The sequence below is a fragment of the Meriones unguiculatus genome, chromosome 4 (assembly GCF_030254825.1).
Source record: "Meriones unguiculatus strain TT.TT164.6M chromosome 4, Bangor_MerUng_6.1, whole genome shotgun sequence".
Taxonomy (NCBI): Eukaryota; Metazoa; Chordata; class Mammalia; order Rodentia; family Muridae; genus Meriones; species Meriones unguiculatus.
This window is the reverse complement of record NC_083352.1, coordinates 14,325,599-14,349,637: the sequence shown is the minus strand read 5'-3', so window position 1 is coordinate 14,349,637 and position 24,039 is coordinate 14,325,599. Positions and strand designations below refer to the sequence as shown.

The 24,039-nt window shown below is 44.8% G+C and overlaps 1 protein-coding gene across 2 annotated transcripts in view; it reads left to right on the top strand.

Moving 5' to 3' along the window:
* Positions 1-24,039, top strand: part of Atp7b (ATPase copper transporting beta) — a 62,452-nt gene that overhangs the window by 17,824 nt on the left and 20,589 nt on the right. For both annotated transcript variants that reach the window (XM_021661093.2, XM_060381447.1), the window contains exons 2-4: positions 12,538-13,765; positions 17,683-17,922; positions 20,506-20,669. In XM_021661093.2, coding sequence (XP_021516768.2) covers positions 12,538-13,765; positions 17,683-17,922; positions 20,506-20,669 — 1,632 coding nt within the window. The remainder of the gene's footprint in view (positions 1-12,537; positions 13,766-17,682; positions 17,923-20,505; positions 20,670-24,039) is intronic.

Sequence of the window (24,039 nt, the reverse complement as noted above, 5' to 3'; positions counted from 1 at the left end):
TAAAGTTTGGTCTTGTTGCTTTATATTTTCAGGACATTTTGTTAAGCACAAGCTTTCCAAATTACAAGCTAGACAAATGGGTCTTTCTTTCCTTCTATTTGTGATGAGCATACTACACAAATGCTCTCTCCTGTTCATATTCCCAGTTTCTTCCTTTTTCTTGTTTATAAAGTATGTTTATTATTTCGTTGATCTTAGCGTCTGAAATAAACTACTTTAAAAATGTGGCTTCAAAGCAAATAAATGTAACTTTTCTTAGGCCACAGGTCACATGTTCTTGCTGGCGGGGGCGCAGGGGCGGTACAGGATTTGTTAAGAGTGGTGTTTTTAATGACATTTCCTAGTGGGACTGCTTGGTGGTCTATATGGGATTTTTTTTTTCTTGCATAGTCCAGTGTGAGGACTTATCTTTTTATGCTTTTATTTTTGTTGCTTTATTGTGGTTTGTTTTGTTTTTATGCAAGTTCTTACTCTGTGGCCCAGATTGGCCAAAAAACTTACTATATAGTCCTGAACTTTCAGAAATTCTCCTGCTTCAGGGTCCCAAGTGCTCAGGATAACAGCTAGCTATCACCACGCCTGTCCTTGTGCTCACTCATTGAAAATCCCCAAACCAAATTTTGTGAGGGTTTTTATTTTCCTTATTTTTATTGTGTGTGTTTAAGATTGGCGAATGCTGAACACCCATCATACTCTGGTGTTGACTATAGAAATATTTTATTTAAAGATTCTATATTTTGCTCTCATTTCTTTAACCAGAATGCTCAGAGATACTTATGTATTTATTGATCAGAGATGAGGCTTAGCAGTAGATATAGATCTTGGGGCTCCCACACATGCCTCAATTATTATTATTATTATTATTATTATTATTATTATTATTATTAGTTTTTTGAGACAGGGTTTCTCTGTGCAATAGTCCTGATTGTCCTCGAATCACTTTGTGGACCGGGCTGGCCTCAAACTCATGAAGATCCTCTTGCCTCTGCCTCCCAAATGCTGGAATTAAAGGTATATGCCACCACATCTGGCCCATGCCTCAATTTTTAATTGCTTTTCATTTCTGAAGAATTTATAGACATTTCCAAGAGGCTCTTTCCAGGTTTATTCCTGGCCGGGGGTTGAAATCGGCTAGGTTGGATAGCTCTCAGGCAGGCCAGGTGCGGACGCCACTGTGTAGTTCGGTTATGTTGCTTCCCAGAGTCACTGTCCAGGTTTCTTTTTGTAGCTCTTCAAATTAAATTCAGCAGACAGGCAAACTGTTCAATCTTTTAGGACCTCAAAGAACAACAGAGCATTTATCCTACTGCACTGTGTGACTGGCGTCCATGAATCATAGCTGACGTTTACTTCTTTAGCAAGTGCTTAGGACAGAAGGATGGCGAACATTTTCTTGGGGAAAATGCTCAAGCGTTTCTTCAGAATGCCCAGACTTTGTAAACTCAGTCTCTCTGAGGTTTGGGCTGTGATACATCGTAACGGCCAGTGCTCATCTCTGGGCCCAGGGATTCCTCTGAGTCCTGCCAGGGTAGCAGTCCCCCTGAAGGGAAGTTAATAAAGAAGCCTTTGTAGGCACCTTCATTTCACTGTAGGCTGTTGGGCCTGGACAGGTGAGGCTTGGACCCTCGGCATCAGATTGCTCCTTTCAAAGCTGGGAGAGGGACCCTTCCTCATTGTATTGTGAAAGCTCTTTGTGAAGCATTGCAAATAAAAACCCAGGCTTCTATGTAGAATTTACAGTTCTCGTGTATTTAATGGTGTCTGAAAAAGTTTGCGTTATCAACATAATTGTCCGGCAATGTTACAACTCCACTGTGTGTGAGTCTAGAGGGTAAAGGTCAATGTTGGATGTCTTCCTCAGTCATTTTTCCACCTTAGTTTTTGAAGTAAAATCTCACTGAACCTGGAGCTCAGCAGTCAGGCTAGACTAGCTGGCTGCATGGCTCAGGGATCTCTTCTGTCTCCACGCCACTGCTGCAGGGGTTACAGGTGTGTGTGTTGACGTGCTTTTTAAAAATGTGCGTGCCAGGAAATCAGGGTGGTGGTGGCACACACCTGTAATCCCAGCACTCGGGAGGCAGAGGCAGGTGGATCTCTTTGAGTTCGAGGTCAGACAGGTCTACAGAACAAGTGCCAGGACAGCCAAGGCTACACAGAGAGACCCTGCCTCAAAAAACAAAACAAGTGTGTGCTGAGTCAAATTCAGATCTCATGCTTACATGGCAAGTGTTTTGCCAACTGAGGTAAAGCACAGGTTATGAAATTGAGTTAGTTCATTAGAAGAAACAAATTCATGGGAAACTCCCTTCCCAAACACATTTATGATGGAACGAGAAAAATATGGAAAGATAAAGAAGAGAATGGAAGCAATAATTTTCCCCCTACATGTATGCCTAACTGTATGTATATGAATGTGTTTGTGTGCACTCATGTGTATTTTCAGATATGGACCAAAGCTTTGTGCCTCAGCCTCTCAAGCACTGGGATTTTATGTGTGAGCCCAGATACATGCCTGACATTTTTTAACTTAATAGTTTGTGGAACATTCTCTGTTTATATGTAGATACATCTACATTATAGGTTTCTATTCAAGTACCATTTTTAAAATTTAGCATTTTTTTGTAGAAAGAGTTTAATCTTCAAATGGGGAATTTGTAGTAGTTGGTTTATGGTCAGAAGAACCAAACTAGGAACCCATCGTCCTTGACTTGTTCACGGTGAGCAGCATAGTGCATCCAAGCCTGTGCTAGATCAAAGTCTGTGTTCACCGAGCAGTGTGTGTGTCAGTTGCCGCTTACTTCAGTCATAACCTGAAGAGGCGTCCTCATGTGTAACAGCCAAGAAAGCTCAGATTGGTTGGCTAGGTAACAAGTCCCTGAAGGAGTCAGTTCCAGGTCTGATGACAAGCCCCTACTCTCTGTCAACATCGAAATCCTATTTAACATCGTTGATGAGACAGGATTGTCACAGCATGAAGTACTGGAGAGCTTCTGATTCCATGGTGAATGGAAAAGTAGGTTGTAGTTGTCACTTGGTTCACAAAAGACACCAGAAGTTGCTTTGAGGGAAGCATTTAAAATTTGCTTTGGCCCAGTGAGATGGCACTTCCTGCCGAAAATTGTACCAACAACCTTCGTGTAGCCCCCAGATCCTTCTCAGAGAAAGAAGGGAACAAACTCCTGAAAGCTGTCTTTTGACCTGCACATAAGCATGCTATTTACACACACACACACACACACACACACAATCTAATTCAAAAATTTAAATTGCTTTTTAGATTAGTGAATTTGCTTGCTTGAATCTTGTGTTTCTTATTTAACATAGCCTACATTCTATTTTATGACTCTAAGCCAGCTTACTATGATGTGCTTGTGTTATGAACAGAAAGGGGACATTTTCCTTCTCAAAAACATTGGAACAAGCAGCTTTTGTCTGCAGAGGACATTTTCCCCACCACCCTAGGAACTTAGAATGGCTTTCTGCTTCTTTAGATAGAGGTCTAAGCGTAAGAGAGGGACGGAAGAGTGAGCATCTCTCTGTGGCCTTACTCCTTCTTAATGCTTTTTAGAAGTCTTTGTTTTCCTCCTTACCTGGGGAGTGGGAGTAGTTGGGTTCATTGGGAGTTGTTTTAAGTAGGTAGAGAAGTAGAAGAGGGACGTGGAAGAGACTTTTCTACCTACTTAAAACAAACCCCCAGTGAACCCAACTGCTCCCACTCCTTTAACTAGAGTGGGAAGGTAATGGGATTCTGGGAAGAATTGGAGCCCTGGTTGAAAGTCTTAGCTGGAATTAAGGATTCCAGCACTGTTGACATTTGTCCAAGGCCTTTTCCCCTTCTCAGTGAAAACCTTCAGTTTCTAGGATTCTCATCAGAAAGTCCCTGTAGCAGAAAAACATGTCTCAACCCCTTTGGACAACCCTACTTTCTCTTATCAGATTGTAATCCCATCCTGTAATTTGTCAGAAAGAAAAAGATGAAGACTGGGCACTTAGATGGTCCCAGCATCTGTGTGAAAGATAGCGTGCGTGCGAGGGCTGTATAGCATCTGTGATTCCAGTGCTGGGAATCAGAGACTGGGATCCTGTGGCTTTCTGGCCAGCCAGTTTGTCTAAGTCAGTGACCTCCAGGTTCTGGCCTATACACGAAAGGTTTTGTTTTGATTTGTTTTAATTTTAAAAAGAGAAAGAGCAAAGGAATGGTTATTACCTTTTGAGGAAAGTGGTGCATATGCCTAGTGCTAAACCACTTAACCACACTGCTCTCGAGAAGCCCGCGCCTGTGTTTACAGGGGGTACTTTCCATGAGCGCCTTCGAATTTTTAATGCGCGGGAACTCTGCTTCATGTTGGCTTGTATGGGATTCTTTTCTACATCGGGGCCAAGGAGCTAATTTTGCCTCAGCACCTAAGAGATTAAGGGGGTTTCTCAGGCTGCTGCAGGTGACAGCATGGTCTTTGCTCCTGACCCCACTGAGCGTTGCTAATGGAAGTTCTGAGACAGTGGGGAGTGCCACCTGGAGAGGGTACTGCTGTCTTGGTGTTTTTATTCTGTGAATTTGTTTTGCCGATGTTGAAAATAATACATGATATACACGCACAGACAGAGAGAGACACAGACAAGACAATCAGACAGTCACACGCAGAGAAAGTTTGTTGATTTTACTTATTAATTTTACTCACTTGGGCTGGGGAGGTGGCTTAGTGGGTAAAGTTCTTGCTGTGCAACCTTAAGGGTCTAAGCTTGGCTTCTCGGCACCATAAAGCTGGACATACATATGCACTGTGACCCCAGCACTGGAGGTGAAGATAGACAAATCCTGGGGGTGCTCTGGACAGCCAGCTGAATGGCTAGCTCCCAGGTTCAGTGAGAGCAGTAGAGGATGACCCTTGAAGTTCACAAATGACCTCTTTATGCACATACATAGGGAAGCATGCTGTACATAGTACACACACACATGTAACCCTTTTTTAAAAGTAAAATTTTAAGTTTCAAAATATGTATTTAAAAACATTGTTTAGAATACTTAAGGATAACTTAATTGTATGTGCTAATGATGCATGGTGTATATTCCTGTATGCTTGAGACATCAATTCTTCAGAATATTAGATATTGACACCTATCTGTCTGGATGCCTGGGATGAGATCCATTTCTCCTTCCTTCCTTCCTTCCTTCCTTCCTTCCTTCCTTCCTTCCTTCCTTCCTTCCTTCCTTCTTTCCTTCCTTCCTTCCTTCCTTCTTCCCTCTCCCTCCCTCCCTCCCTCCTTCCTTCCTTCCTTTCCCCCCTGAATGCTGAGTACCTGCTCCACCACAGAGCCACACCCCGACTCTGCATGAGGCAATCATTTCCATCTCCCCTCCTCTTGAATCTGAGGTCCAGAGAATTCTGAGGTGAGGCTGAGCAAAGCAGCACCCCTGTCGTGTGCTCAGGGTGGCCCTGGCTCTGGGCTATAGTGCCACCTGTTCCAAACAACAGAGAAATGAATAAACAAGAAAAGATTCTAGTGGATGCTAGCAAACGCTCTTTCTCAGGTTCTCAAGGTACTCTCCCCCGTGAGATGAGTACCTCACAAGCCTTTCCTTGCACACAATTTCCTAGCCTGCTGTCTTACTGCTGGACTGTTGTTCAGACCTTTCAGTGTAAACCTATGCAGATTTAAAGTATGAAACTCAGCAGGAAGGCTCCTTTTTATTCTCTCTGCAAATATTGTGTTAAAGAATGGGCTTAAGAGCACACACACATCGCTTGTCTACACCAGTAGCTATCCAAACAGTGCGTAAAGCTGCCACAGATTGTTCTTGCTATGGGTTGGCTCTGGTAGAATGCTCACGCGGGAGGCCCTAGCTTCATTCAGTGCTGCAACAGAAAAATGAAGGAGATGGTTCTTGGTGGCCAAGTGTTTCATAACTGTCGCTTTGAGAAGCTTTGTCTCATAAATGCCTGTTGTAGAAAACCTGCCTGTCTAGAAGGGATTGAGTGCGGAGTATTGTCTGTCACTGATAAATGGCTTCTAACACTTCCGAAAATCCTTCTGCCAGGAACATGCAGAATCAGCCATGCAGAGACTGAGAGCTGGCACAGTGACCTTGGCTTTGGTATGTTGTAGGCAGAGCTAGGATCAGCTCATGGAGGGTGGTAGAGAAAAAGCTATAGAGCTCTCTTTCTCCAACACACTGGATGGTGGAAGGGTTGTATCTTAGTACAAGGAGGCAGTTTCTACTTTCTGTGATAGTGTATGGAAGTAAATGTTCTTAGATCAGTTTTTAGTTTTTCTTCTGTTCTTGATTCCTTTTCAGCTGAATCGGTGTTTAATCATTGTCAACCACAATCAAGTTGCTGTTCTAGGCCTATGTTACATTCACATTTATTTAATCTAAACCTTTAGATTAGTGAGTGTTTAGAATGGTAATCCATGTGCATTGCATATAAATTATGTAGTGAAAATTACTTCCTTGTACCCCTTGTAGGCTTCCCTTCTCAGCTGCCATCCTCTTCACACAATATTAGTTTCTTAGGCCTCAAGGGTTAAGGTTCAGTAGGAGGTGTGAGACTATTTAGTCCACGTTGCTCCAAAGGATTTTTCTGAGGTGTTGGAGGAGAGGAAGGTGGAGCAGGGGAGGTAAATGTTGAATGGAGGGGGCTGACAATCCCAGGATTTCCAGGGACCTAGCGTCTAAAAGTTTAAAGGTGCTTGGGTTTATGGGCTTACATAGGAGGGAACAGACTTTTAGGGGGACCAGTGGGAGGAATTTGGTTCAGTCTAAACGCAAGTGTGTGGATAGTTTAGTTAGGGAACGTTTTAATGTACAATTCTTGTGCTCCACTTTGCCAGAGGATTGAGATTGGTGTGGAATGGGTAGGTCTTCCTTTGATGTTAAAGAATGTGCTTAGAGATTTGGAGACTATATTTGGGGGCTTCAACTAAGCCTATAAATCTATCTAGTAGGACAAGAAGATAATCTATACCTTCTGGATGGAAGCATTTGAGTTAAGTGTATCCGCCAGCCAGAAGCTGGGAGAGACCAGCCTACCTGACAGGTCTGAAAAAGGAGAGACTTGGGGTTAGTGGTTTGAGAGGCTTTGTAAACAGAGGAGACCTATTGTAACAGTTGTCTGTCCTGTGGGGACAGGTAATCCCCTGTTCCCAGGAACTGAGTGAGGGCCAGAGGCCTGTGTGGAAGAGATTATGTAGAGTTAAAAAAAGTTTTTTGTTTGAGAGCCTTGGGTAAGATCAATAGTTGATTTTGATAGCACCATGACCCATCCCAGTAGCCATCTTGGGAGGTAATTTTGTCTTGCTCTGCTGTAGTAACGGAAGCAGTGTTAGTTTTAGAAGGGTGAATGTGTGGGAACTTGTTTAGCATATTCGATCAGCCAAACTATTACTGGTAGAAGCATTGGGAACCTGGCTGATGTCCCCTGCAGTGATTGAAAGTGGCTAGTTCGGGCTTCCAGGCTGCTTGTAAGAGTTTGTGTAGAAAGGTGCCATTTTGAGTTGACGTGAAGAAGCCTTATTCCCAGCAGATGACTGCATCAGGGTATGCCATATTGCATGCGTATTTGGCGTCTGTGTACAGGTTGATCATGGTATCTTTAAATGGTAGGAGGGCTATGAGTTTAGCATGTTAGGCTGTGGATGAGGTATGAGTGATATGCTATAGCATGTGGCTTTGTATGCTTGGGGCATATGTTGTATAGTAGCATAACAAGCCCTTTTTGCCCCTTAGAGGAGCACGCGTCTGAGAACCAGTTGGGGATATTAGGTATTGTTTGATCTATTGTCTTAGTTAGTGTTGTTTTTCTGTAAAGAGACACCAGGCCAACTCTTGTAAGAGAATTTATTTGGTGCTTAAAATTTCAGAGGTTTAGTCCATTATTATCATGGTGCAAAGCTTAGCAGCATGCAGGCAGCCATGGTGTTGGAGAAGTAGCTGAGAGTTCTACATTTGGATCCACAGGCATCAGGAACAAAGAGACACTGGGACTGGCTTGGGCTTTTGAAACCCCAAAGTCTACCCCAATGGCCACAGTTTATCCAACAAGGCCAAAGCTCCTAAACCCTCTCAAGTACTGTCACTTTCTAATGACCAAGCATTCAAATAGATGAGCCTGTGGAGGCCGTTCTTTTTCAAGCCACCACATTCTATTCCTTGGCTCCCATAGTAAACACACTATTATGCAAAAAATACATTCATTCCAACTTCAAAGTCCCCGTAGTATGTCACAATACCAACCATGTTTAAAAGTCTAAAGTCCAAGTCTCTTCTGAGGCTCATGGCAACCTCTTAACTTCAATACCCTGTAAAATCAAAATCAAAAAGCAGATCATATACTTCTGACATACAATTGCACAGAAGGTACATTACTATTCCAAAAGGGTGGAAAGGGAACATAATGAAAACATACTGGACCAAAGGTCTGAAAAACCAGATGGACGAACTACCAACTCTGCATTTCCATGTCTGATGTCAAAGAGCTCTTATGATCTCCAACTCAGTTTTGTTGACCGCAACGCACTTCTCCCTCTTGGGCTGGATCATACCCAGCCTGCAGCTTTCCTTGGCAAGCGTAGCCTGCCACTCTGCCATCTCCAGCATCTTGTAGTTTCTAAGGCAGGCCTTCAAAGCTTCAAGCAAGGGCCTCTCTGGGTCTCCCTGAAGGTACATACCTCCCTGACACATACCTGGCCTTAGTGGTTTTTCTAAACTGTGGGGGCAGAGTCCACAACCACTTTCTTCTGCCCTCAACTCTAAAGCCAGAACTGTGTGGCTAAAGCTGCCAAGTTCTGCTGCTTGCTAGTGCTGGAACATGGCCTCCCTGTTCAATTACATTTGTACCAGATTTCTGTTTTTTGATGGTTTCCTTCACTGTTTAAGCTTTTTTTTCTAATTCCTTTTCACAAGTTGGAAGCTTAGATGGATGGAATCTTGCCCTGAGGTCACCACTCCTTTATCCCATTTGTCATCAGGCTTCTCTTTAAGCTTTTTAATCTCCTTGGACACTGGACTTAACTCCATTACACTTCTTGGTACTTATTTTCTCCTCAAACTATACATTTTGCATTTTTCCTTACTCAGCTTTCTTTTTCTCATTACAGTTCTTCATAAGGGTGAGCACTAATAACCAAGACAGTCAACCCTAGGCTATCTTGAAATCTCTGCCAAAGTCATTAATCCAAAACTCTTTAAGTTAGCCTCAGAAATATTTTTTTTCAGACAAGGGCAAAAAGCAGCATATCTTTGCCAAAATATTACAAGAATGGTCTTTAGGCCACTTATTAATATTCTTTTACTATGAAATCTGAGCCAGGTGGTTATAATCTACATTGCTCTCAGCACCGCTGTCTTTCACTAGGATGGCCTGTTAAACCCCACTTAAAGCATTCAGCTTTTTTCCTAATCCAAAGTCCCAGCAAACAGCATGATCCGTTGTCACAGCAATGCCCCACTCCTGGTACCAACTTTGTCATGGTCATTTTTCTATGCCTAATCTCAGTGATACAGTTCCTCCAACAAGGCCATCCCTCCTAATCCCTCTCAACTAGCACTACTCCCTGATAAGCAAGCATTCAAATATATGAGCCTATAGGGGCTATTCTTATTCAAAGTAGTGCATGTATACTGAAAGGAATATAGGGTGAAGTCTACTATGGAAGTACAAGAATGAGAGCCAGAAGTTAATGATGAAAAGGAGACATCAGGGAGTTAAGGGTTGAGGGCTGATCATGAATACAAGAAGCTGTCAGGGTCTGTGAGGTGGGAATATATTGTGTGAATACAGGAAGGGGAGAAGGAGAGAAAGGCTGTGTTGATGAGTAGATAAAATTGTGAGAAGAAATGAATATGGAAAAGAAAGATACAGGTCCTTTTTTATAGTAGGGAAAGGAAGATCTTGAATTAAAGTTGTGTGCTGAAGAGATTTGCATCTTTGTTGTGGAATGAGGGTTTATTATCCTACATAGATAATGGAGGCTTGGTGTCCCCTAGCAGAAAGGAGTTAAGAAGTATGGTAGTCTAACAGACAAACAGAAGTAGAAGGGCTGCAGAAAATAGGAGTCAAATGTACCAAATTCAGGCCAGTAGTTCTGGTTATCAAGTGGATATTGAGGCTAGATCTGAATGGAAAATTGAATGAAGCAGTGAATATTAAGATACAATTTGAGGCCCAATTGTTTGAAATTCTTTAGAAGGCAAGCCAAAGGGTTATCTTAGGGCACAGAGATATTGGGATATTGCCCGTGTTGTAGGTCTAAATGGGACAGGGCTACTCTGGAGTGTTTCCCAGAGCTGGACATTTCTCTGGGATGCAGTTCCTGAGAGTTTCTTAGGCATCCCTAAGGGAACTGTTGGGAGGAGTGAAGTACTCCTCGGCTCTGAAACCAAAGTAGTCTGAGTCCCAGTTGCCACTGTTAAATGATAGGGCCCTTCAAGCTGAACAGGAGAGTGGATGGTGTTGAGTGTAGCTCCAGAAAGGACAACAGTGATCTTTTTGCAAGCTGAAGGTCAGCTTAGAGGATAAGAAAAAGAGTGAGTTTACCACTCCTGCCAATAAAGAGTGAAACCCAAACCATTGCTCTGTTCACCTGGCCCTAGATGGGCTGAGGTGGGCTTAGCTGTTGTGAACGCCAAGGCAAAGTGGCTCTTGGGAAGCTAAGGAAAGATGAAAAACGAGATAGAGTATTGGATAGAAGCCTGGAAAAAGAGGCCTGGTGGGACTGTAACACCTCCCAGGAACTTTTTTTTTCCTTCACCTATGGCAGATAGTTCTGCTGGATACTGTAGCCTAGGTTGGCAGTTGTGGGCCTTTAGAACTTGCAATGCTCTGTGCAGCTTTTGGCACTGAGAAATCAGCTGTTGCTCTGATGGGTTTTCCTTTATTTGTTGCATGTGTTTCTTTTCCCTTGCACTTTCTTTCTTCTGCATTCTTAGTGTATTGCTCTGGTTATTTTCTGTTCTGGTCTTGTCTATTTGGTGTTCAATGTGCTTCTTGTATCTACAGGAGTATGTCTTTCCTTAGTTTGGGAAACTTTTCTTCTATGATCTTTGTGAAGATCTGGTCTATACCATTGACCTGACATTCTTCTCCCTCATCTGTGACTAATTTGAAGGTTTTGTGTTCCTACAATGTCATCCATGTTCTTTCCCCATGCTTTAATTTATTTTTGCATATTTTTTGCTTATGTGGTTGGTCTGGATCCTCTACTTCATCTTTAGATCCTGATAGTCTATCTTCTATTTGACCCATTCTACTTATAAGTTTTCCCCTGAGTTTTCTGGTTTGGATACTGAGTTTTTCGATTCTGTCTTTGTAATGATTTGAATCAGTATGGCTCCCATAGGATCATCTATTTGAATGCTTGGTCTGCAGTTGTTGGAATTGTTAGAGAAGGATTAGGGGATGTAGCCTTGTTGGCAGAGGTATATCAGTGGGGGTGGGCTTTGAATTCATTGATGAAGATTATGGTTGTTCTTCTAAGTTCTGTTTCTTGATGCTCATCTAGGTAATTCTCACTGGAAAACTTTCTTTAGGACTGGTGGGTTTGGGTGTGGCTAGAGTACTAATTTATTTTTCATATTTGTGTTTTTGTCATGACACCTGTGGCATGTGGACTTTTTTTTGGTTAATTTTGTGTCTGATATGGACACAGCATTCTGGGACAGAGCACAGGATGTTTGGGCCAGGCTCAGGTTAGAGTTTCAATATGGTGTGGGTAGGATGAAGGCAGGTGGACAGCCAGGCTCTGGGCTGGAACACAAGGTGCATGTTCTGGTCTAAGCCTGGAGATTAGAGCTGCAGTGAGCTGGTCTGCCTGGACTAGGAGGGAACACTAGATTTGGACCTAGGCTGGATCTGGGGATGGGGGAAGGTATGGGAGGAGCTGGTAAACTTACCAGGGTGGCTTCCAGTGCAGATAGGTGAGATAAGACCGAGCCGGGAAGTTGGATATGGCTCAGGAGGGGTGAAATCACGCGATAGGAAGAAGGGTCTGGGCTGCTGCGCAGGGCATGTGCTCTGACTGACACCTGGAGATAGGTGGCAGCACAAATGGTGCTGACCAGACCAGCTGGGCACTCACTGGCCGTGGGGCCCAGGCTGGAACTAGGGCTTGGAAATGGTGCCTACAGGGGAACATTGGGTAGCTGCCCCCTGCTTTGTCCCTGTGCAAGTTGTACAGAACCACTGGGCTCCATAGGAGTTGTGTTGAGTGGGTATTTCAAGCTTTGTTTCCTGTTACCACAACTTGTCAGGTGGCTGGTCAGCTCTTTGGGGCTTAGGAGTCAGTCTTTGGGCAATTTGCTGTTGATGCTTAAATGGGTTTTCTGGAGAAGTTCCAGCCCAGCTCAGGTTCAGTACGATATTCTAAGCTGACCTTCTGTAGAGTTAAAGGACTCTTACAATCTTCAGGATCCTATGGGATGAGCTCGTGACTCTTCCTCAGGCAGTGGGTGCCTATGGAATTGGCAACACAAGTGTAAAACCCCCACCAACTACACTTAGTTTTAAGGATAAACTTGTTTGTCATTTCCTTGCCTTTTAGATCTTATCTAAACTTGGTTTGCCTGCACGTCCCTGGGAACATGCCATGAAGCAGAGCTTCGCCTTTGACAATGTTGGCTACGAAGGGGGTCTGGACAGCACCTGCTCATCCGCAGCCAGCACCGGAGTGGTTAGCATCCTAGGCATGACCTGTCATTCTTGTGTCAAGTCCATCGAGGACAGGATCTCTACCCTGAAAGGCATTGTGAGCATTAAGGTTTCTCTGGAACAGGGCAGCGCCAGTGTCAAATATGTGCCGTCGGTTACGACCCTACAGCAGATTTGCCTGCAAATTGAGGATATGGGCTTCGAGGCCAGCACTGCAGAAGGAAAGGCTGCCTCCTGGCCTTCCAGGTCTGCCCCATCGCAGGAGGCAATCGTCAAGCTCCGAGTGGACGGCATGACCTGTCAGTCCTGTGTCAGCTCCATCGAAGGCAAGATCCGGAAACTGCAGGGGGTTCTGAGAATCAAAGTCTCCCTCAGCAACCAAGAGGCAGTCATCACCTATCAGCCGTACCTCATTCAGCCGGAAGACCTCAGGGACCACATCTGTGACATGGGATTTGAAGCTGCCATCAAGAACAGAACAGCCCCCCTAAGGCTGGGGCCAATCGACATCACCAAGTTAGAAAGCACTAACCTAAAGAGACCAACCTTTTCTCTTAACCAGAATGCCAATAACTCTGAGACCCCAGGGCCCCAGGGGAACCGCACGGCCACCATCCAGCTGAGAATAGATGGGATGCGCTGTAAATCATGCGTTTTGAATATCGAAGGAAATATAGGCCAACTCCCAGGGGTTCAAACTATTCATGTGCTCTTGGAGAACAAAACTGCCCAAATACAGTATGACCCTTCTTGTATCACCCCCACGTTGCTACAGACGGCTATCGAGGCACTACCACCTGGGCACTTTAAAGTTTCTCTTCCTGATGGGGTAGAGGAGAATGAGCCCAAGAGTGGTTCTTGCAGTCCTTCCCCAGACCCCTCCCAGAGCCAGCAGGAGCAGGGCCCAGGCAGTACCTCGGCCCTTACCATCACTGGCCTTACCAGCGCATCCTCCGTTCAGACCGTCGAATGCATGCTGGCCCAGTGGAAAGGTGTGCAGCAGATATCCATCTCTTTGGCAGAAGGGACTGGAACAGTTCATTATGATCCCTCAATGGTTAGCTCAGATGAACTCCAAATGGCTGTAGAAGACATGGGATTTGAGGTGTTTGTGAATTCTGGTACGTCATTGTCTCAGGTTTGAACTGTGTTGGGGTCATCACTTGATGTCTCTTGAAAGTACTTGGAAAGTTGTGTAGGTGGGCCCTGTTCACCACTTCGCACGTTGATAGTTATAGCAAGGTTTGGTCTGCAGCAGGATAGAGAAAATGGAATTTTCAGTTGCTGCCTCTCACGTAGCTGACACTCATGATAGATTCTTGATTTGGGCTTTTTTTTTTTTTTTTTTTTTTCAGACAACTCTGCATTCTAAAACTAACATTGTAAGACTATTAAACCCTTCTCCTGTCCCAGTTGTGACAGGAAGTCGAGAGGTCAGAGGCACTGTGTGGGGTCAGTTGGAATGAGAGCTGTGTGTGGAGGGAAATGGCCCTGGAGGAGAAGCAGAGCCCAGGATGAGCCCTTCCCTGATGGTGAAGGACAGTGCAGAGCCGGGGGTGTAGATTTGAGTGGTGCAGCTCTCGGTGAAGAAAGAGTGAGATGAATTAAGTGTGGTTAAGAGTACGCGTAGCATTTTCCAGATGGCAACAGCGGAGAGGGTGGTTTCTTACATGAACTCAAGAGGCCATGGAAGCAGAGGTGAGCAGCAGCTGCCAGGATTACCTAGGGAAAGTAGGAAAGTAGGAGCCCAGCCTTTGTCAGGTGGTTGGGGAGACTTTAAGTAGAGCAGGGGGGTGAAGAGCGGAGCAGAGATAGCATGTACCAGAGAGGCTCCCGATGAGGAGGGATGGGGTACTTGCTTTCTTTTCTTTCCCTCCCTTATCATCCTCCCTTACACCCCCAAACCCCCTCCTTTAAAAAAAAAAAAACAAAAACCCACGGTCTCACCTTGTTGCCTAGGCTATTCTCAAACACTTAGGGCTTACGTGATCCTGAGCACAGTCTACTGAGTAGGGGACTCTACGCTGGCTGGCGTATTTGCTGAGGGGACATGTGAGTGGTGGCAAGCACCTTGTTTCCCTAATCTGTAAGTTGGGCTAGAATATAGCAGCCACAGAGCCTTCTTCCTGGAACCTGCTGCTGCTCCTGAGTGTCCGTGCTGGCCTGGGAGCTACTTACAGAGCCAGGGCTTCTGGACTTGTTTCCACTGAGCTGTGTCCTTGAAAAGACCGCTCTGTTAGGACACTTGACTGACTCCCCTCTGTACGCACCAGCCCCCGCAGGTGCAGCACGGGGAGCGCAGTGGCCCCATGTTTTGTTCTTGTCCAAGCATTGTTTTGTTTTCTCACCACATTAGTTCTCCACACCCTGGAAAGAATGTGGTGTGTGTGTGTGTGTGTGTGTGTGTGTGTGTGTGTGTTTAAACAAAGTCAATAAAAGAAAATAGCAGAACAGTAAATCTTTTACTCTTTCAATGGTACAGTCAGATTATTGGCAACAAAAGAGAAGTGACCATAGAACTTCAGGTAATTGAACTTGACTGAGTAAGCATAGGAAGAAAAGAACTAGTTTATATTAGGTAGAATTATAAGGCTTATACCCACTAGGGCCAAGAGATGCTTAGAGTATGGGATCTAATGAATAAAAATATAAACACCCAGCTGAATTTCAGATAATTACCCAATGATTCCTTTTGTATAAATATATGAGAATTGAAGATATGTTTACAGTAAAGAAGACTGACCTTGATCTGAAATTGAAATTTACCTGGATTTCCTGTATGGGCAATTTTCATTTAGGTTAAACTGCAGTGAGCTTGCATGTACTGTTTGCATGCTGAAGAGCTGTTACATTCTAGGATCAGTGGAGGTTACCAGGTAGCAGAAAATGAACAACACATCCTGACAAATGTGATTCAATCAGAAGGAAACCTGAGAAGCCATAGGCCGTTGTCAGTACAGGTGCCTGCTACTCATCCATCCCCTGCGCTTGTGGTTTAAAATAAATGGTAGTCAGTCATCAAGTCATGCTCTTCCCATTTCGCATACACTTAAGGGTATTATGTATTATCGGAGGGAGTGATGAATGTGCTTCTTGGATGGTGTTTGTCTTAGTCACTGCTCTATTGCTGTGAAGAGACACCGTGACCAATAAAAGAAAGCATTTAATTGGAGGTTTGCTTATAATTTCAGAGTTCTAGTCCATATTATGGTGGAGAACACGGTGGTAAGAAGATGGGTGTGGAGCTGGAGAAGTAGCTGGCAGCTATATTCTGATCCACAGGCTGAAAGATACTAGGCTTGGCGTGGGCTTTTGAAACCTTAAAGCCTACTCCCAGTGACACACTCCTCCAACAAGGCTACACCTCCTAATCCTTCCTTACCAGCTTGGAACTAAGAATGCGAATATAAGAGCCTGTGGAGACCTGTGAATGTAGAACCTTAAATGCCAAAACAGGCATTATATGTGTGATGAAACAGTGGATCTTAGGTAGGAAGATGCTCAATTATCCAAGTGGACCCAGCCATGTCCCATTGTCTTTAGAAAAAGTGGAGAACCTTTCCTGGCTGGACTAGATTGATGTGACAACTAAAGAGATATTTGGGATTACTAATTTTGAATATGGGAAAATGGGGCTGGGAACCTGAGAATAAACAGATTCTCCAATTGAGCCTCTTGAAGGACGCAGTGCTACCGATGCCTTGATTTTAGCGTTGAGTAACTGACTACAATACTCTAGTGATCTTTAAGCTATTAAGTTTATGGAAATTTGTTATGGTAACAGCAAGAAGCTAATTTAATGTCTTTTAGAACCAGAGAAGTACTTACCCGTTAGAGTTGTGTAACTTATTCTCAGTAAGTTGTAACTAAAAACAAAACAAAACCAAGCAAACAAAACATAATGCTGTCCTGGCACATGATTAGATAGAAAAGCTCAGTAGATATTACAGAGCCAAGAGGCAGCTCCATGCAAACATGGTCTCCCCATTCATGCCACTGGGACTCTGTGGAGAAGATGGCAATCTTTTCAGGCTATCCAAGAAGATTGTAGCTGGAAAGAAAGTAATCGCGACCATTACTTTATATGCTACATAAGAAATAATTAAAGTTTATTGCAGGCCTGACTGTGGGAGTTTACTAAAACCTGTAGGAGGACCAGGGAGGTAGCGTAGCAGGTACAATGCTTGCTGCACAAGTGTGAGAACTGGGTTTTAGGTTCTTATCACTGACATTTGGGCAGGACTGGTGTTCCGCTTGTATTCTCAGCACGTGGAGAGTAGAAACAATGGCTTCCCGGAGCACACTTGCTGTGCCACGGAACCAGCAGGTTTTGGGCTTAATGAGACATGCTACCTCAGTAAAGAGTGATCTAAGAACACAGCTAACTGCAGCCTCTGTCCTTTCTATGCATGTGTACTCATGTGTACCCTAAATGTACACCTACGTGTACCCCCACATATACATATGTAGACATGTGATATTAACCGGCATCCTCCTCATGTTCTCATACCCAAGAGTGCCCCCAACATATGTAGACACGTGATGTCAACCTTTGTCCTCTACATACATGTATATCCATGTGCACCCACACTCACATGTGTGCCCACACACATACTCATGTGCACACGTACACACACATGCATGCACACACATGGGGAGAGAGAGAGACAGATCACATGTACTACAAAGAAACCTAGTATCTTCAGAGGAAAATTCCATAAATATTTTTGCCAAGTTGAAGTAGAATCTATTGAAAGAACTAAACATTTAAAAAGGTTGATTTCTATTAATATAAAAGCTTTGACATCAGAAGGATGACAGCACAAAACACAGGCTTGGAGGAGACATTTGCAGTGCTTGTCACTGACAAAAGAAAATGTCACTTTAAAAGATCCAGGAGGGAGAGGCAGTGTTGGAGATACCAGTCCCCATGTTCCTTCCCACGGAGCTTTAATCTGAACATGTCATGCTCGAACCTCCTATTGTCACAAGCAAGATTATGTCTTGCTTTCTAATTATTTCTCACATTTTATTATAGGAAACGTTCCTATTAACCATGTCAGAAACTCCATCCCTGGGAACTCTATGCCACAAACCGTGGGTGATATACCGGGGTCTGCGCAAAAAATGGGTTCCACAAACCACGATCCTGGCCACTCGTCGGGTACCCCACAACCCGTGGGGACAGCAGTACCACAGAAGTGCTTTGTACAGATCAGAGGCATGACCTGTGCATCCTGTGTGTCTAACATAGAAAGGAGTCTCCAGAGACATGACGGTAAGGGGCATGCAGCCATGCTGAACTTGGAAATACTTTGTATCAGCTCTCTGACTGTATTTATCAATAGCCCTGAGGATCTGGCAGCTAGCTCATCACATGAGAATGTTGGTGTTTGTGTAATGTCCCTGTATGGTTGGCATTCAAGAATAACTTCTTAAGAAGCAGTTATTTTGTAGAGTATATCTCTGAGTGCATTAACCATGAAAACCCATTTGAAGGTCATGATATGTTCTATGGAAAGATTTCTCAATTAGCTTTTCCCAGTAATATTCAGTCTCCCACCCTCATCCCATCAATCCCTCGCTAGACAATGAAACACCAGACTGTGCTTAGAATTGCCAGTTTCAGATACTCTTGTCCTCTTGACTCCAGAAGCTAGAAATTCTGGGTTTGCTGGGTTTGCCTTCCAGATGATTTGTTGTTGTTGTTGTTTTGTTTCTTGAGACAGTTTCTCTGTGTACTCCTGGCTGTCCTGACTTGCTTTGTAGATCAGGCTGGCCTCGAACTCACAGAGATCTGCCTGCCTCTGCCTCCCCAAGTGCTGGGATACAGGCGTGTGCCACAGTGCCCGGCTTCAGATAATGCTTATAATAATTGCTTCTTAAACTTGAAAGTGCAACCAAATCTTGTCCCTGTTTCTGTTTGGAAACATTTTGGTGGTGATTCCACCTGCACCAGGGCCAACCCGGTGGCTGCAGGAGGCTTCTGCTCTGACTCCTGGCCCTGTACCCACCTTAACTTGGGAGCTTTTTCAGCCTTGTGTTCACTCTTTAAAAGTACCGCAGCTCTTGCTTGGGTCGTCGCCCTAAGTGGAGATGTGTTGCAGGAGGACCTCTGGCAACTGTGGTCTGGCTGCAGATAAATTAAAATGTGATGTCATAGCACCTGTGTTTCTGCTCCTGACTTGAACTTCTCGCTTCTATCTTTTATGGCATAAATTTTTCAAGCACATCATGCCTTTCATTTTTTCTTCTTCTTAAACTAACACAATAGTATTAGCCAGAGGGTCTGTAGGTTTTTCACTTTTGGAAATCATCAAAAGCCTGAAAAGAATAAATAAAACCACATTTGGAATTTTTTCTCAAGTGTACAACAAGGGCATTTGCTCAACCATGTTTGTAGCAGCTTTATTTGTAATAGCCAGAAGCTGTTCCTCAGTTGAGGAATGGATACAGAAATTGTGGTACATTTACACAATAAATACTACTCAGCAATTAAAAACAAGGAAATCATGAAATTTGCAGGCAAATGGTGGGATCTAGAAAAGATCATCCTGGGTGAGGTATCTCAGAAGCAGAAAGACACACATGATATCTATTCACTTATAAGTGGATATTAGACATATAATATAGGATAAACATATTAAAATCTGTATACCTTTCCTAATTAAGATGGAGGAGCCTGGGTAAGATGCTCAATCTTCATTCAGAAAGACAAATGGGATAGAAATTGGAAGGTGAAAATAAGGAACAAGACAGGAGCCTACCCACAGAGGGCCTTTGAAAGACTCTACCCAGCAGGGTATTAAAGCAGATGCTGAGACTCATAGCCAAACTTTGGGCAGAGTGCAGGGAATCTTAGGAAAGAATGGGGAGACAGACCTGGAAGGGTCTGGAGCTCTACAAGGAGAACAACAGAACCAAAAAAAATGGGCTTAGGGGTCTTTTCTGAGACTGATACTCCAACCAAGGACCATACATGGAAATAACCTAGAACACTTGGATAGAGGTAGCCCGTGGCAGCTCAGTCTCCAAATGGGCTTCCTAGTCAGGGGAACAGGGGCTGTCTCTGATATGAGCTCAGTGGCTGGCTCTTTGATTACCTCCCCATGAGGGGGGAGCAGCCTTACCAGGACACAGAGGAAGGCAATGCAGACAGTCCTGATGAGACCTGATAGACTAGGGTCAGGGGGAAGGGGAGGAGGACCTCCACTATGAGTGGACTGGGGAAGGGCATGGGAGGAGATGAGGGAAGGAGGGCAGGATTGGGGGGGGATGAGGGTGAGGCTGCAGCTGGGATACAAAGTGAATACGTTATAATTAAATATTATATTAAAAATTAAAAATCAAAACAAAAACAACAACAAAAAAAGAAATTTCAAGTTTTCCCTTGTATATCAGAAAGGGAATGAAAAGTGTGCCCTTTCTATGATGCAACTTGCTCGGTGTGCATCCAACAGTGGACTAGAGTTCAGATCCCTTCTAAAGGCTTGCCGTCCCCAGGGGCTGGATGGGCACTTGCAATCTCATATCTACCAATTTAGTCTGACTTAACAGGTCCTCAGATAGCTCCTGTGCCCATTAATGTCTAAGAAGGGCTGTTCTGGAACAGTAGCTCTCTGACCTGGCTCTACCTGAATCCCCTGATTAAAGGGGCATTTGGTACCTATCATGGGAAATACTGAGCTGCCAGGTCTGTGGTAGGAGAGGAGCCATCAAAGTTGTCCCTGGTTCCCTAAGTGATGCTCATGCCTGCCAGTTTTGACAGCCATGGCTCTAGAGGGTTTCTTCGTTAAATCATGCTGACAGTATTGGCCCAGTTGCTGTGCCCAGATTCACACTTGTCACCCGATGGTTCCAGGCATTCTCTCTGTGTTGGTGGCCTTGATGTCAGGAAAGGCTGAGGTCAAGTATAATCCAGAGGTCATACAGCCACCCAGAATAACTCAACTCATCCAGGACCTGGGCTTTGAAGCAACAGTCATGGAGGACAACACAGTGTCTGAAGGTGACATCGAACTGATTGTAAGTATAGTGGCTGTCTCATAGTGTGGCGGCTCTCCCCCTGTGGACTGTGCATGACCCCTTTGGGGGAGGGTAGTGTTCAACAGCCCTTTCACAGGGGTCGCCCAAGACCATCAGAAAACACAGATATTTACATCATGACTCATAACAATAGCAAAATTGCAGTTGTGAAGTAGCAACAAAATAATGTTATAGTTGGGAGGTCACCCCAACATGAGGGACTGTGTTAAGGGATCGCAAGATCAGGAAGGTTGGGAACCACTGCCCTGAGGAGTGCGGGTAAAGGAGGGTTTAGGGATGAGTTTATGACAGGTGCTGTCCTTATATTTGTTGGCTGCTGGGCAATATGCTTTGTTCTGTTTGACCGAAGTGTTTCGTGTGTGAAGGAGGACTGGTTGTGTCAAAGAGCTACAGGAGGCTGTCCTATTTAGTATACCCAGGGTCGGAAGGGAAAGACAGTGAAGTGAAGCTTACAAGAGTCAAGAAGGCACAAATAGCAGGCTTTGTTAAGCACGGTAAACAGGAAGGCTTGTGGCACAGTTCTTCACATCTAAAGCTCAGTTATCTGCAGGCATTTCTAGACGAAACACCCAAGTCCTCGGGGTAGTGGGCTCCATTCAATGACATATCAAGGGCTGGAGCAGGTAGATCTTGGCCTGGTATGCATAAGACCCCGGATTCCATCCTGTTTCCCCCCAAGTGAAATAACACAACATCCGAGAGGACTAGCAGGCACACCAATGTCTGCAAGCTGAATAACCAAGAGCCTAAAACAGTAGGAGGTAAATTCCTGAGGGAGTGGTCGTCTCCACAGTAGTTTTCCCCCTGTCCACTGTTACAGTTGTATGTTAACAAGTTATTGAAACCTGTAATTAATTCTGGTATTTGCTATATCCTCTGTTCCAATTGTGTTTGTAGAAAAAGTTTTTTTTTTTTTTTTTTTTTTTAAACAAAGGGAGATGTAAATACCCCTCCACACCAAAATGAATACCATTGTTTTACTGAGGTCAGTGGGACCTTTACTTCCTTGTGTGTTTAATCTCTGCCATTAATGGGAAGTCAATGTTTGAAGAAAAAACATGGAGGACGTGAGGTACTTCGAGCGCCTGATAAGCGCTTTTCTCTGAAGAGCCTACCCTTTGTACTAGCTTTGGGGCTGTGCGCTGAAGGACAGAGTTAATATTTACTGGCTCCAGCAGGCATCACAGGTTGGGGAGGAACCCTGATGTAGTCCTCCAGGTATAGATAGCTGGGCCTGCTGAGACGCTGCACAGAAACCCAAGACAGGAGACGACCGGGGAGATGACTCACACCCACTCTGCATTCCTGAGGACTAGAGTTCAGATCCCTGACACAAAGTCAGATGGGCCTGGGGGGAGGGCTGCCTGTAAGGCCAGCGCTCATGAAGTAGCAACCGTCCCTGCACAGAAAGTGCAGTCAGCCGGCTCTGGATCCAGAGACACACCTGCCTTGAAGTGAAAAGCCACCAAAGGGAGGCACCTGACATCAACCTGTGTTCTCTACTCACACATGCAAACACACACACACGGAAAATAAAATAAACACGGCCTCCCGAGGGGGTGCTTACCACCAAGTCTGACAGCCTGTGTTTGATCCCCAAAACCAACTTCCAAAGTTGTTCTCTGGCCTCCATGTGTGGTTCCTGGAAAGTGCATTCCCATATTCGTTACACGCAAGTGACTAAGTGAGCAGCATATCAGAAAAAGTGCAAGCTCTCTTAAACAGTCCTTTATTTCAGTCTTCTTTCTTTAAGCCCGCGTGTTCCCCCGAAGCCCCTTCCTTAAACAGCGTCTCACTACGCAGCCCTGGCTGTTTGATTTTTTTGTTCACTCTTTAAGACAGGGTCTTCCTATTTAGTCTTGGCTGGCCTGAAACTTGCTCTGTAGACCAGGCTGACCTCAAACTCACAGAGAGCTCTGCCTGTTTCTGCCTCCCAAGTGCTGGGATTAAAGGCCCGAGCCACTGCCTCCGGATGAGCATTTTATGTGAACTTATGTGTCTGTGTATTTGTTTGCACACGCTGGGTATGTGCTCTGCCACCGATATATACCCCAACCTGAAAACTGAGCACTTAATTTGTAGTCTAGGCTATCTGATGTGCCTCATCTATATGCAAGTGGCACGTGTGTCACACTTAAAAACTTCCCCCGCCCCCACTCAGGATCACGGGACACAGTGGTATGGCAGGAGTGCGTAGGCGCCGGTTTATCTTCCTGCCCCGTTGCTGCAGGGACATTCGTTAGCCCAGTCTCCAACACCTTGCCTCACTGGGCAGTCCTGGGTGGCTCAGAGCAGATGCTGCAAGCAGGTTTCCAGGGTTTCAGCTTCGGTGCCGCCCGTCAATGGTGTGAGACGATGCACAGGTTAGTAAGCCTGTCAGCGCTGGAGGTTAGAGGCCTCCTAGGCCTGATGACCACAGTACAGCGCCCGAGGCAGTGCCCAGCACGTTGCAAGTGTGTAATAAAGTGATTATTGCAAAAATGGAAGAGCCTAGGAGTTGTTTTGAAACACCTGTAGACTTGTTAAGTGTCTGTTCACCCGGCACTGAGAGAAGAGGGGCTGTTGCCTGATGGTCTTCCCTTTCGTATCTTGTTCTTGGGTACCAAGCTAAGCTCAGTGTTGAACATGTCAGAAACAGGTAAATTCCCCTCTTGCTCCCTAATTCCAAATGGATCTCTCGTGGCTCTTTGGGCGTTTTCTATTCTGGAATTCTGCACACTTCAAAGTGCAGTTGTAGGCACATTGTCCTGATTTTCACCCCCCCCCCCCAAAGCTCTGCATCAGCTGCCAGCTTAGCAGCACGTTTAGATGCTTGCTCCTGAGCCCTCCTGATCCGGATCCAACCAGTGCTGCACATTTGCCTCCTCCCTTGTGGACCCCATTCCCTGCCAGGCCTGGCTGCTGAGGGCTGCCCAAATACCTCATGCTGTGTTGCCTTCACCTCTTAACACCCTCTCCATGTTTTGAGAGCGGCTCATATGCTACCCCCTCCTTCAGTCTAAGTCCTGTTATCAGGATAATGCAGCATTGACATCGTCTCCATTGGAGCCAGCAGGGCACTAGATAAAGTTCCATATAAAGGCTGCAGACCAGATACCAGCGGCACTTGAAACTGAAAACCGTTAGGAGTTCCAAAGATGCCAGGCCTGTTGGTGCACGCCTTTAATCCCAACACTTGGGAGGCAGAGGCAGCCAGATCTCTTGAGTTCGTGGCCATCCTGCTCTACAGAGTGAGTGCAAAGGTGAACTTCCATATACTTGATATGTAATGTTGCTGGTGAGAAAAGACAATGCAGAGTGTCTTTTAAAAGCCCATTCTTAGCCGAAAGCCAAATCTTGGTCTGCAGCC